The sequence below is a fragment of the Topomyia yanbarensis genome, chromosome 2, assembly GCF_030247195.1.
Source record: "Topomyia yanbarensis strain Yona2022 chromosome 2, ASM3024719v1, whole genome shotgun sequence".
Classification (NCBI taxonomy): Eukaryota; Metazoa; Arthropoda; class Insecta; order Diptera; family Culicidae; genus Topomyia; species Topomyia yanbarensis.
In genome coordinates, this window is record NC_080671.1 from 374,119,401 (window position 1) to 374,134,195 (window position 14,795).

The 14,795-nt window shown below is 41.4% G+C and overlaps 1 protein-coding gene across 2 annotated transcripts; it reads right to left on the reverse strand.

Moving 5' to 3' along the window:
• Nucleotides 1–8,806: 8,806 nt before the first annotated feature.
• On the reverse strand, nt 8,807–12,534 carry LOC131684590 (probable protein phosphatase 2C T23F11.1). 2 transcript variants are annotated; one of them, XM_058967596.1, is made up of 3 exons: nt 12,374–12,534; nt 11,856–12,144; nt 8,807–11,330 (listed from the first exon to the last, which is right to left on the reverse strand). In XM_058967596.1, exon 3 carries the CDS (start codon nt 11,295–11,297, stop codon nt 10,170–10,172), a length of 1,128 nt encoding a protein of 375 aa, XP_058823579.1. In that variant the 5' UTR covers nt 11,298–11,330; nt 11,856–12,144; nt 12,374–12,534; the 3' UTR covers nt 8,807–10,169. The 2 variants fall into 2 exon arrangements, with proteins under 2 accessions (XP_058823579.1, XP_058823578.1); XM_058967595.1 differs by having other exon boundaries at nt 11,856–12,147.
• Nucleotides 12,535–14,795: the final 2,261 nt, after the last annotated feature.

Below are 14,795 nucleotides of genomic sequence, written 5' to 3' on the forward strand. Positions count from 1 at the left end.
TTCTGGCTTTTAGGCAGGGAGGTTGATGAGCCTTTAGTAACACCAATACGCCGAACGCCAGCAGTTCCTCGGCTCCAAGTACCTCAAATTTCCTCGCTAGTGTTTTCGACAGCTTACCGACGCACAGTGGGATGGAATCAAAAAAAAAGCCGGACATTGATATTTGCGACAAAACTGTTGGTTATGGCACTTTGATGTCATCGGAAAGATTTCTTTATTTTTTAAGTAGTTTAGTATAATGTTGGAAAATTTTGATTTGAGGGGTTATATACGCGGATAAAAAAAACTGTATATATGGAAAGTTTGTAGACGAAATGATTTTATGAAACTTTGTTGAAGTAGTGAAATGGCTATCTATTAAGCAAAAAAGTTATTGGATGAAATTGAAGTACATGTCGGAATACCCCCTTAGAAAGTTTTTTTTAGTGCAACTTTTTTATTTTCATTTTTTACAGTTTTTCGGTGTTCTAGAAAGTTGTAGATGCTTTCAAAACACACCATTTTGCGGAATAGACCAACTCGCTATCTCTTCGTTTTCAGGATGTAAGTCTGTTTTTTTTTGTTTTTTTTTCGTGCTAACTTTAAGGGGCTATGGTTTGTAAAGTAGCAGGTAGTAGCAGCTAAATTTATTTTCTTGTTGTTCAGCAAGAAATACCCTATTGATACATATATAAATCACAGAGAGATCTAATGGGATCCTTGGAATAATGTGGGATAAAATAGACTAGCGTTTCAATAAACTATTTGTATTATGAAGCATGAAAAATAAACTATTATGCGAAATTAATAAACATTTGAAATATTATAATTCATTCCATATATTCCGACATTCAAAGTTAATTTTTGTTATTAACATGGTATTAATATAACGCAGTATTCTAAGCAACGAAATACCTTGTTCATCCAATGACGAAGAAGATAATTGTGTTGTTCTCTCCATCTATATTTTAGCCACCGCAAGCCATTCAGCTCCTGATTCCATAAGTCATTTAGCTCCGATTTCTATGAGCTAATTAGATTCCAGCTTTGTCGCAATCCACTCGAATGGTCCCCGGAGGTGAATTCACCTTACTCTGACTGAGAGTTCCCCAGCGGCGGAATTTCTCCCGATACAGATACCCGCTTCCTTGAGCGGTAATGGGATTTCTCTCTCCATCGATGTCTATTAGGTGAGCCAATTAGCCCCGACGATGGATCTAGCCTACTCAACGGGCATCGGCAGGTACCGAGGTTTGTTGCCAATTTTCACTACAATTAAGTTATAAAATATTCTTAGAAGATGACTTTTCAAAAGAATCATAGAGAATTTAAAACATTTGGCACATTTTGGACGCAAATGTTCAATTTTTCAAACTCTAAAATATTTCGGGGGCTGTTTTGACCCCAAATCCCGACTACCTCCACCATGCGCATGAAAAATCATCACGATTGTTCGGATCGAATTTTTTTTTCCAAATTTCTGTAGCAGCCACTTACGTGCAGCTCAAACTGTAAATATATTTCACGATTAATATTTTCAAACATCAGTCTCCTACCCGACTAAACTTACAATAAGTGGTTTAACCCTGCTCTTGCACACCCTTGACGGACTACAGATCTAGTCTTTCACTGCGGTGCTGTTTTGTCCGAACCTTCAACAGTTTCTATCTATTTTTAGGTTAGAATCACGGTGCTGCAGGTAAGTATTATTGTAAATGCCTTATTTTTAATTAATCGAATAAGAATTCATTTAAATTTTACTCACAGTGCTCTGAATATCTTAATTAATTAAACTTCTGAAATATTTCACACTTTTCTATCCGTAATACTTTCCTTCTAAACAATCCGAAATTATAATCTTCCACCACCTGTCGTCTATATTTTATTTATTTTCTATCCTTTCTTCACCTTCGTTTTCCAACATTACTGTCGTTGCTCATGTCAATCAAAGTAGACCGAGGGAAACCCCACTTGTGTTTATCCACTACCCAGCGGTGTTAACACCCCTGCCCGTAACATCCGGTAGCTCCTGCGGAAGTATCGGGTTTACTGTCTTGAACCTCCAACACCGCAAGATTTGCCACAGCACGCCTGAACACCCCAGTCGCTGTTCTTACATTCGCTTGCCTCGTTCTGCCGTCGGATCCTGGAAACACCTCCTCTATGATTCCTCTGATCCAGCTCTTCCGATTTTTTCCGTCAACTATGAACACGAGATCACCGACTTCGATTGGCTTCTGATCTTCGTACCACTTCGTCCTACGATTTATCGTCGGCAGGTATTCTTTGTACCATCTGTCCCACATCCGGTCAGCTAGATACTGCGATCGTTTATACACATCTCTCAGTGCTTCTGCGAAGTCTACCGACTCATCGATCTGCAAATCAGCACTCGTCACAGAGCCCCGAAGGAAATGATTCGGAGTCAATGATTCATTTTCTGCTGACTCCTGCGGCACGTACGTCAGTGGGCGTGTATTTATCATATCTTCCGCTTCTGCCAAGGATGTAGTCAATATCTCGTCCGTCAGCGTTCTTCCATCATCCAGCGTTTTCAAAGCTTCCTTCACAGATCTTACCATTCTTTCCCAGATGACGCCCATATGAGGCGTAGCAGGAGGGATGAATTTCCAGCTTGTAGTCGAACTAATGATTTTATCTGCACACTCGCTTCCAATTTTTGCTTTCGTCCTTTGCATCTCGTTATCTGCACCCTTGAAACATGGTGCGTTATCTGAGAAGAACTCGTTTGGCATTCCGCGTTTGCAGGCAAATCTTCTGATAGCCATTACACAGGATTGAGTCGTCAGACTATATACAACTTCCAGATGCACCGCACGTACCACTAACCAGGTCAATATAGCCACCCATTTTTTTCTTTCCTGCGACCAATTGTCACTTCCAAAGGTCCTAAATAGTCAACTCCTACTGAACTAAAGGGGCGCAAATGAGATGTTACACGCTGGATCGGTAGCGGCGACATGATGGGGGTGCGCGGGTGGCACCGATGTACCTTACACCACATGCATTCACGCATTACGCGCAGAATCGCAGTTCTCAGCTGAGAGATCCAGAATCTCTGTCGCATTTCGTTGAATACTGTTTCCCGATTACCGTGCCCATATTTTTCATGATAAAACTGAATTAATTTCCTTGTTACCTCGTGTTTACGAGGTAGGATGATCGGAAACCTTTTGTCAAAGGGAAAGTCAACACATTCTTCCAACTTGCCACCTACTCTGAGCACACCATTCTCATCCAATAACGGAGTCAGTTTGAATAGGCAACTCGACCTACCCACCTTTTCCAAAGATTGGCCAGGCATCCGAGTTAAGTTGTTTGTAAGCGCACTCATTTCGTCCGGAAAACATTCGAATTGCACCTGTTTCCAAATGATGGTTTCCGCTGATTGCAGTTCCTCCCTTTGAAACGGCTGTTGCACTGCTAGAAGCTGAGTTTTAATCAACCTCCGCTGGTTCTCCGTTGCTCTTGTAACTCGTATTGGCAACCCTTTCTTCTTGCATCTGCAGTTGTCAATGAAGCGCATAACGTTTGCTGTCACTCTGATCAGCTTTGTCCACCGAGAGGTTGTTTGAACGTCGATGAAGTGATGGAGCAATACAATACCTCTCGCCTCCTCGTCGGTTTCTTCAATATGAGTTTCTTGCGTTGGCCACTGGTCTTCATGTTGATACAATAACGAATTACCATTAAACCACGCTCCATTACTATCTAGTGGTGGGCCACTACCCCACTTCGTCAAGACATCAGCCATGTTCAACTTCGACGGAAGCCATCGCCAGTCTGCGACTTTTGTCGATTCTAAAATGTCCCCAACACGGAAAGCCACAAATTGCTTGTACTTGTGTTGATCAGTCTGTATCCAGCTACATACGGTACGAGAATCAGTCCACAGCACACAACGGTTAATGCTCAGGGAGTGTGTTGTAAGAATCGTTTGCTTCATACGGGCTCCAAGAACAGCAGCCATCAATTCGAGACGGGGGATGGACTGGCGTTTCAAAGGAGCTACTTTCGAACGCGACATGATCAAAGTACACCTAATTGTTCCGCCAATGTCAGCACGCAAATATGCAACGCAGCCGTAGGCGTGTTCACTCGCATCCGTGAAAATGTGAACCTCCAGCGACTTGACTAACGAAGTCATTGCATCTCCGAGATAACAACGAGGAATACGAATTTTTTCAACGTCCGGAAGTAGACCAATCCAGCGCTTCCACATTAGCCAGCCTTCATCGCCAATTTCGTCATCCCATTTGCAACCGGAACGCCACAAATGCTGGATTATTATCTTACCGTGGATCGTGAAGGGTGATAATAGCCCGAGTGGATCAAAGAATCCCATAACACTGCTCAAAACGATTCTTTTTGTCGGCCTTTTCCCTTCTTGGAAATACGGTTTGAGTTCTTCGCGGTGCTGAGTGGAAAAGGAAAATTCGTCTTGTGCTGGGTTCCAAATAATTCCCAAGACACGTTCATTCGCGGTTTCTTTGTTCTCATTGAAATGGATTTCTCTAGCTGGGTTTTTTTCTCCAAGACCACGAAGTACTTCAGATGAGTTCGAAACCCAGTTTCGTATTTCGAAACCCGCTTTAGAATGTACAAAGCTCACCTCCTTTGCACGTCGAATGGCATCTTCGACGGTATCGACGCTGTCAAAGTAATCATCGATATAGTGTCGATTGATGATCGCCGCTGCTGCTTCCGAATATTGGGATGAATACTCTGCTGCGTTCCGGTTTTTCACAAACTGAGCCGAACACGGTGAGCTCGTTGACCCGAATGTTGCGACGTCCATGACGAATATGCTTGGTGGTTCCTTGGCGTTCTTTCGAAAAAGAAATCTTTGAGCTTGTTTGTCTGCGTCAATTATTTTCAGCTGGTGATACATTTCACGAAGATCTCCACCGAGAGCTATTCTATACTCCCTGAATCCAACAATAACCGCTACTAGTGGGATGAGCATATCCGGCCCCTTTAGTAGGTGCGAGTTTAGCGAAATCCCTCGAACAGAGGCGGCAGCGTCCCACACCAGACGCACTTTCCCTGGTTTCTTGGGATTCAAGACGACGTTTATTGGAAGATACCATGTTTTATCAGGCTCCGTTTTCAATAATTCGTCGCAAGTAGCTAGATGAGCATATCCTTTTTCTTGATATTCTTATATTTGTTGGCGAACTGTATTGAATAGCTCAGGGTTCTTTTCCAGCCTTTTCTCCAACTGTTTAAGCCTTCGTAATGCCATGGGGAAGCTTTCCGGGAAACGCGGATCATCTGTTTTCCACAGAAGACCGGTTTCGAAACGGTTGCCAACTCGATGAGTCGTGCGCTCTAGAATTTCTCGTGCTCTCTTCTCCTCCACTGATTCTTGTGGGACTGTCACCACCGACTTTTCAACAAGTCATGCAGGTCTTCGTTAGTGACATCCTGGTGGTACCCCAGGTAACCATTCTCCCACTGAGCAGCTGTTGGCTTCGGACCATAGACTGTCCATCCTAGCTTGCATCGAACTGCTATGGGTTCTACTGTTGCGCCTACTCTAACTTCTGTTGGGGCAAAAGAATGGATGTTATTTAGCCCGATGAGCATTTCTGGACGGCCGTCGTACGATGATATCGGCACGCCGCGCATGTGCATATACTGCTCCGATAATTCCTCCCCATTCAAAGACTGTTGTGGTAGCATGAGTTTTTCAACTGTGCGAACTGTTTTCAACAACATCCTTTCACCTGATCCTACTGCTGATGCCCATAAATTTAATCGACGTGAATCCTTTTCGACTCGTGTAACATCAGCCGTCCACTTTATGATTAGTTTTTCTTGGACACCAACGACACCTAACCGATCCGCCAACTGCTTCTCCATCAAGGTAACAGAGGCACCTTCATCCAGAAATGCTAGTAAAGTTACTGACTTATCACCGTAGTGCAGCTTCACCGGAATCATTCGGAACAATACCGGATTACTGGCATGAATATGTGCGCTCGTACCGACGACATCTTCCGTCGGATGCAGCAACGGGTTGTGAGATTCTCTGCATTCCCCAACATTGCAGCGTATTTTAAATTTGCATTGTGTACCACCATGCTCGTTGAGGCAAACATTGCACAGCTTCCAGCGTATAACGACTTTTAGTCGGTCAGGGTAGTCCAAATTCTTGAAATCTTGGCAGAATCGTAGGCGGTGATCAGTACGCTGACACACCTTGCAAGCTTTAGGCTGTCTCTGATCGAATATGCTCGAGCCCAAAGTATCCACAATACTGTGATTGAACAGCGCTCCGCCTTCCCTCAGCTTTCCTCTTACAGAGTGACTAGTAGGCGATTTCGCTTTATATTGCACGTCGACGTTTGCTTCACAGGCATCCGCAACAATTTCTGCAAGGAAATCAGTGAATGTCCTCAATGTAACTTCCTTTTTACTGCGTTTGAAACGGACCCACTCGCGTTTGTCAACATCTGGAAGCTTGTCAACTAAATCTTGGATGAGTAGCGGATTTATCAAGTGGTGTGAAAGGTCCGCCGCTTCAATGTGTTCGCACAGCTGTTCCACCACATTGCCAAAGGGTATATAGCTGGCCAATTTTTCAGCTTTGGGTGATTCCAATCTGCAAACTTTCTCCAAGTGACTTTGGAGCAACTGTTCTGGTCGACCATACAGTTGACAGAGTTTTGCAATAACTCTGGGAACTGATTTCGGAAGCAGCAACTGCCCACGAACTAACTCAAGAGCTGGACCTTTTAAGCTTTCCTGCAAACGAACCAAGTTCTCGACGTCGGAAAACCCGCATGCTTTATTCGATGCTTGATAAGCTCCATAGAACAACGGCCATTCTTCCGGTGTACCGGTAAACATGGGTAGTTTTCGTGTTATTCCATTCCTAGCAGCCATCTGCGATTTGGTTGGCCCAGATTTTTTCTGCTCTTTGACGTTATCTTTTCTAACCGATTCGCAGTTATCTTTTCTAACCGATTCGCCCAGATCATTACTGGATTCGCTGTAGGTAACCTTTTCATCTTCACTCTGTGACTGCTCTTCTTCATCTTCGTCATCATCCGACTCGTTAGTCTTGGGGAGCAACTTCACGTTCCCTTTGGTGAGCTGACCGACTGCACCTTTCACTTCGTCCAACTCTTCGTCTAGACCTTTCATTGCTTTTTGGAATGACAGTTGCATTGCTTTCATTCTATCCACATGCTCTTGTTTTTCCCGTAGACGTTCCTCTTGAAGATATTTCTGATCTTCTTCTTCCTTCTCACGCAGCTGTTTCTCGAGCAAATTTCTCTTTTCCTCGAGAGAGCGTTTGAACGCTCTTTCCTTCTCCTTTAATGCCCATTCGGCTAGAAGTTCATGCTCCATCTGCTTCTGTTTTTCCTCCATGGCCTGCATTCTTTGCTCAACGGTGAGAACGTTTGAACGATCTGACTTAACGCTAGACCGATCAGAATCATCCGCGTTCTTCTTCGAACGACCCGTTTTCTTCGGTTCCTTGTTCTTCTGGAACTCTTGCGCCGCTTCTTGGCAAGCGGTCTCTGAACAGAACCACTTCTTCTCTTTTCGAACAGCTGCTGTTACTCCGACGCATCGAAAATGATGCCAGCTGTTGCAGCCTTCACAGCCAACCATTCCCTCATTCTCCGCGGATATTTGTCCACACGTATCACAAGGGGTTTGTGTTAAATCTAGTTCAGCCATGGTGTTTTGAGTTCAGGGTTCAATCCGAAGCAATCACTTATTTTTGAGAATGTTCGGATCGAATTTTTTTTTCCAAATTTCTGTAGCAGCCACTTACGTGCAGCTCAAACTGTAAATATATTTCACGATTAATATTTTCAAACATCAGTCTCCTACCCGACTAAACTTACGTGGTTTAACCCTGCTCTTGCACACCCTTGACGGACTACATATCTAGTCTTTCACTGCGGTGCTGTTTTGTCCGAACCTTCAACAGTTTCTATCTATTTTTAGGTTAGAATCACGGTGCTGCAGGTAAGTATTATTGTAAATGCCTTATTTTTAATTAATCGAATAAGAATTCATTTAAATTTTACTCACAGTGCTCTGAATATCTTAATTAATTAAACTTCTGAAATATTTCACACTTTTCTATCCGTAATACTTTCCTTCTAAACAATCCGAAATTATAATCTTCCACCACCTGTCGTCTATATTTTATTTATTTTCTATCCTTTCTTCACCTTCGTTTTCCAACATTACTGTCGTTGTTCATGTCAATCAAAGTAGACCGAGGGAAACCCCACTTGTGTTTATCCACTACCCAGCGGTGTTAACAACGATGTAACGCATCACATCCAGTCCTCCCGTTGCCTGCAAAGTCCGTGGCATTATAACGTTTTACGAATTTGGCAAGCTCCCCCACCCCCTCCCCCCTCATAAACAAACGTAGACTTTTGCTAGACCCCTATCCCCCCTATGAGTCTACGTGGTTTATGAACAACCCCTTACGACAGCAAAATCAAATGGGCTTACTATTCGTTCGAATCGATTTCGAACGAATCTTGCATTCGTCGTAAACCAGAATAAGGGTGATTGCCTTTACAAGGCAGTTTTGCCAGCTCGACGGTTTCTGCGTGGACAAAGCAAGTTAAACGTTTATACAGTAGTTTATTACCACTCGGGAGGGACTTGGCTGTATACCCACTGCACTATTACCGAGGTGAAGTGATTTTCAAATTCATAGTTGTACATTTTAGGTATACCTACTATATGATAGAAGAGCAGATAATCCATTCCTCCCCCCTCAAAGTCCACCACGATTATCCACAAATAAAAAAAACACCAACTCTAATTTTTGGAAAAATTTTATTTGAAAATATCTCAGCAACTGACGGTGCACCTTGTAGGCGTTCTTCCACAACGAACTGCAGTTGCAGGCAGACTCTGTGCTTTGGGGCAGGTACGTTCCGAGTCTAATCGGTAGGCAACTGGAAAACACTATGTCAAATATCAAACAGAAGAACGCCAATCCTACTAGCACAGGTCAAGGTATTCGTTATTACAGCAAGATATTTTTCTATGTCTTCTCTTATTTTCCTATATATTTTATTCCACCGATTCCGTTCATACACATTTTTATATCTAGCGGTAAATTTTGGGAGTACGCAGCGAAGTATAAAGGTCCCCAGGGGTAGAAAAAATCACGCATTCGCGCTGTCACACAAGCTTCGTTTTATTCTACTCCTTTCGACATATCAAAGCTTATCACTATGGGTAAAAGGACAGAGACTAAAAATAATAAGAAAGAATGTTCTAAAATGTTCCTATTTCAGTATAGTTTTGTTGTGTCGTTTCTTTGATTCGCGTCCTGACCAGTGACGATAGATAAACAGCAGCAATAAAAAAGTCTTCCTACTTCAGTTCAACTAGGTATATTATAAAGAAGCGTATTCTTTCTTTCATTTTTCTTAATTGCATCTTGTTCTTTGTATTGTTTGATATTTTGTAATTCTTTTTGGCTCGCGTATTTGTATTCTCTGTTACCGTCTAAATGAAATATCTAAGTTGAGTAAAAAGTAAAGCTTCAACCGATGTAGGTAGTGCGAGTTCTCTACTTCCACTGATGGCCTATTCTAAGTGAAAAGTAAGTTTGATTAAAAAAATGAACTATGCTGCACAATGTACGGAACGTAAAAACTAATTTGTAAACTACATAGTCGAAATTATTATCATACTACTCCGTTTGATACGCAATCGGTGGATGTTATTTGCACTTACTCTTGACTGGAATTCGCCTATTGGGAGGTTCAATAACACGTGCAACACAAATTGATTTGTCCGATTGAATAAAAAATTTTGAAAGTGCTTTTTACATTTCGATGATTTGTAGTTGTTTCCTTTTCTTAGACCTCTCAAAGGATTTCTCGGAGTATGTCAGGTTTAGTATAAAATTTACTACAGTTTGAAGACATCATCTAAACAAAGTGACTTTGTGGAATTTATACGGTTTCCCCTACAAGAGGGTGACATTCTAGAATAGTTCCAACGATCAATCGACATCTAAATAAACTTTCCCCTTCCTACGTGAAGTTCGTCGACTTCGGAAAAAATGATAAGACAATAACAACCTACAGATTTCACAATTGGAAGGAACCACAGAACATGGGGCTTGTGAAAGAGAACACTGAAAGCGATAGTCGTACCAGACGTCCTTATTTCAAATCCAGCTCATCGCTGGTGTCGTCCTCGTCCGGCGAAGACTCGACAGTACTTGATTTTTGCGCTGTCAACGCTTTCGGGGATTGTTCGGGTGAAGAAATTGGAGATGAATCATCATCAACCGTTTCCACCGAAGTTATTGTGCTGGAACCTTGCGGTACAAAACCGGACTCGTGGTCGATAAACATTTGCGCCATTTGTTGGTTCATATCAGTGACATGTTCCTTGCATCTTGTTACCAAGTCCTCGTAGGGCCGACCATGCAGAAAACATACAATTATTACTGTCATGTTGTCCCCTCCAATTCCGCCCATTTGACAATCCGGGGCGAGACAACGCGTCATTAGATTTTCACAGATATTCTGCGGATAAATTCCCTGGGCAATCTCCGCTTGAACAAACTCCAACACCGATTGACTCGGCAGAACATCCCAAATCCCATCACAAGCAATCACCAAAAAATCCCAATCTTCACTGATCTGTCGTTCTTCCACATCTGGATAGGCCGTCACAACCTGTTCCTCCGGCAGTTTGTCACTGCTCCGCTTCAAACTAAAATCGCCCAACGCCCTCGAAAGCGCCAGATATCCGTTAACCCTATTGTACTCCACATATCCACCAGCTTTCTTTATCCTTTCAAGCTCACTCGGATTGTTAGGTTTGTGATCGAATGAAAGTACATCCAACTTTCCCCCGATGCAGGCAATCGCTCTGGAATCGCCCGCATTTGCACAATACAACCGATCATTCTTAATCACAACGGCAACGGCAGTCGATCCGGCCATCTGTTCCTTCAGCGATTCGTCATTCAGCATGGCTTCGTCAATGTCCAAAAATCCTCTCTGCAAAGCTCGCTTCACGTCGTTGCCATACTCTGGCCGTCGCGTGACAAATTTATGCAGATGCTTGCCGGCGTACTGTGCAATGTTGGCTCCACCATGACCGTCGTACACCGCGAAAAATGCCGTTCCCGGATCATCCGGAAGCGACAGAATATGAGTGTGTGAATCTTCCATATGTATACGCCATCCCTGCATGCAGCTGGAGCCAACTTTGTAGTAGTCATTCTGGCAAAAAGCTGACTCCTTGGACGTTTCCGGCTCGGACAGCGTTTGTCCCATTGTCGCTGATTGCGATACACCGTAGAGATAAGGCTGAAAAAATAAGACATGTTATTACTTGAATTGAACTATAGCCTAGTGACATAATCTCATTTTAAGCATCTGCTAGAAATATTATTGAGGATTTTCAATAAATAGTTCATTGAAATAAAATTTGCATTGTCTTTCGCAACAAAGGGAAGAGCGAAAATCAAATCGATCAATAATTAGCTCTCAAACAAAAATAAAATAAAATTCACTAAACCTAGTAGGCGACACCAACCAGCAAACGTTTTGACACATCCCACCACTGAGCAACTGTTTCATAACACCGAACAACAATAAAGTATCCCTCAATTGCATCAGCTCGAACACGCGCGCTTGCAATAATGAGGATTTTCCGAAACCGATCACGAGCGGTATTCTGTGCGGCCGACGTCGACCGCAAGGGAATACAAACGCAGAAGACAAACAGGACGCGATCAATTATCTGCATCAACAGAACAGTTCTCGGCACCAATTCAATGCCAGTGTCATCCACGAAGAGCTGGTGGAGCAAAAACGTAACAATATACTCACCCAGAAGGGAAGAAATGACGGCTGGGCTGCAGTTCAATTTGTGTTTCTGCTTCTCCAATTCACCGCGATGGATCGTTCCGCTTGTAAAGGTCTGTCTTTGCTCGTTCTCAGCGAATCATTGCACCGTCGAGATGACTAATATACCACAGTAAAGCAATTCCAGAATAGCGACACCTTTGCACTGCAATGTTACCCAGCCGATCGCGCGAAGTCCGATTGTTTTTGTTATCTCTGTGCACTGGTACTTTTCGGTGTTTTATTCGACTGCTCTCCCTTAAGCGGCTTGCCTCTGCTGATAACACACGTTAATAAAATCCAGTCAGTCGCAATAATAAGTCATTAGCCGACATAGGGGGAACACGGCCAAGATGAGACATTCAATCCACCAGAGCCAACGAAGAGGGAAGAAAAATGTAGTTATGAATAGTTGGTAATTAAAATCTCCTTTACAAATACCTAAACTCGGTACAATACAATTATAGATAACCGCTGATACGACCGAGGTGTGGTCAACATACCTGGCAACGGAACTTTGAACCAAAAATGCACTGGAAATATAGATTAGCTTATCAGCCAGCAGCAAAAAGATCTCCCAAATAATGAGCAAAACGGGATCGTACGAATAACGAATGCGAACAACGAAGAAGTGCTTGATTGGTTTCTGCTTTTTTTGACAGCTGTCAGTAGCTATGTGGGTTCGGACTGTTATGCCTACTGCGATCATACCACGTTTTTCTTTCTTCTTGGCTGCTGCACACAGAAAAAAAATCAGTGGAAATTTTGCACCTATTTGACGAAACAATGTTTTTTATTTCTGATGATTATTTCAATATTAATTCGTCAAAAGGGCGAAAGTGTTTTTTGTAAACAAACTTGTTTCGCTCATTAGTCGGCTGCAGAGTGGAATTTCATGAAAAATATGCGTTAATGTAAATTTTTACCCTTCGTAGAAGTAATTTCAACTGTTTTCTGCTTTGAAATTATAGTAAATTAAGAGCAACCATCAAAATAAAAGTTTGTTTACAAATCTTATTCGCCCTTTTGCAAGTTTATTATGGATTTTATTTCTTTCCTATTCCGAGCAAAGTTAACATTGAATTTCCATGAAAATGACTTTCAGACATAAGGATTATAAAAGGATTTTATAAATCTGTCTAATGATTTGAGGGGGAAATTTACCAAATCCTTCTCTTACAATTTTCAAAAGACAGTCTTATATAATTCCTAAAAATGTCCGAATAAACGCCATAGGTGCCCATTTATGAAAATTGCTGACATTTCTAAGTAGAAAACATAGTAGAAATAATGGTTCCCACGAAACAGTCTTATAAAGAGGGTGGTAAATCGATTGCCTTGTACGCAGCGCACCTGGGTTCTAGTCCCGACCCCGCACATAGGGTTAGAAATTTTTCAAAAAAGACTTTTCAATAACGTTGATACCACTGTTTATATTTTTAAAATAAATTGTTTTTATGTAGATTCAAAACAAAGTTGTTGCGTTGTTCTTTTTATTTGCACTTTCAAAATGGCTTTTTATCGACTCATTCGAAATGAAGCTGATTTTTTCAGCAGAAGCGGAGATCATCGGGCTGCTAGAGACGTTTATCTGCCAACAAGTGTTATTGAATTTTCTGTAAGTATTTGAATAATTCACATAGAGATAGAATAGCTAATCCCTACTCTGTTTCTTGTAAAACGAACAGAATTTGTCTTGCATTGATCAGAAAAAAATATTCTAGTTGCAGTTGAAAATCGAAATAGTGAACTTGCGCCTTTCGCTTTTTTTCTATTTGCCGAGTGGGTAACTAATACCTGTTAGAGAATCAACTTGCGCATCATCTACATCAGTTGCGCTTTAGTTGCACGTGCTGAAAATAGGAGAAAAACCGAAAGGCGTAAGTTCACTATTTCGATTTTCAACTGCAATCAGAATATCTATCTCGATCCTAAGCCTAATATTCTTCATGTTTCCACAGAAACTGAACACTCATCACTGCCAAAGGTTTGCGCAAAACGGATAGATTGTTGGAAATTTTGCGGGAGCAATCCTCGGCAACATATTTAATGAATGAACGATCCATTCCCTACCAGGAGTATATTGTCAATGACTTTGCTCACACCTTTGAAACCTCAAACAAGGGCTTTGTTTGCCATATAATTAGAACAAAGAAATAAAAAAAAATATACCCAACATAGTTTTAAAAGCATTTATATTTATTCTAACCGGCATGAATGTTGTTGAGCATATTTTAGACAAGCCAGTTCAATTGTCAAATCATTCATTTCAAACATTTACTCAATTGGGTCATTAAGCTATATATAGTTTTCCGTTCCATTCGATAAATTTTAGGTCCAATATACATAATATAACATTATTTAAAAAAAAATTCGTTGTAATACGTAAAAACGATTTTTTTGTTTTTTTAAAATAAATCTTATGTAAACTTGGCAACCACACATATGAAAACTGCGGTTGTTTACATCTCCTATCAGGACAACACCCAAAATGAAAAAAAAACTATACGCAACGGATGGTGTTTATGTCAAATAACAATAACCCTCCGGGAAAACCGAGAAAACATGCCCTAATTTTTTCTGACAGGGCATAATTTGTCGTGAAATTCGATATGTCAAATCCTTCCTATAGTGTCAAATCCAGACTGTCAACATATTTCTTTATTTAAAATTTTAATATTATTTTCACGTTTCCTGAGTTGGAAAAAAACATTGTTGCAATCATGAAAATCAGCTTTATCGATGTAAGTAATAAAAAACGATTTTTTTTCTCATTTAATGACCCAATTATTGATGTTACCCGTATTGTTTTTGATTCTAAATAATACATTTTAACCAAACAAATAAATTTGCCATAATTTCAACACGAAAACTATGTTAAATCAACTTGTATGTTAGTTAGATGCCTGTCAAAAAGGCTAACAA

What these genes read in the sequence shown, in the direction of transcription:
- LOC131684590 (XM_058967596.1), bottom strand. Translation starts at nt 11,297, where the DNA reads ATGGGACAAACGCTGTCCGAGCCGGAAACGTCCAAGGAGTCAGCTTTT.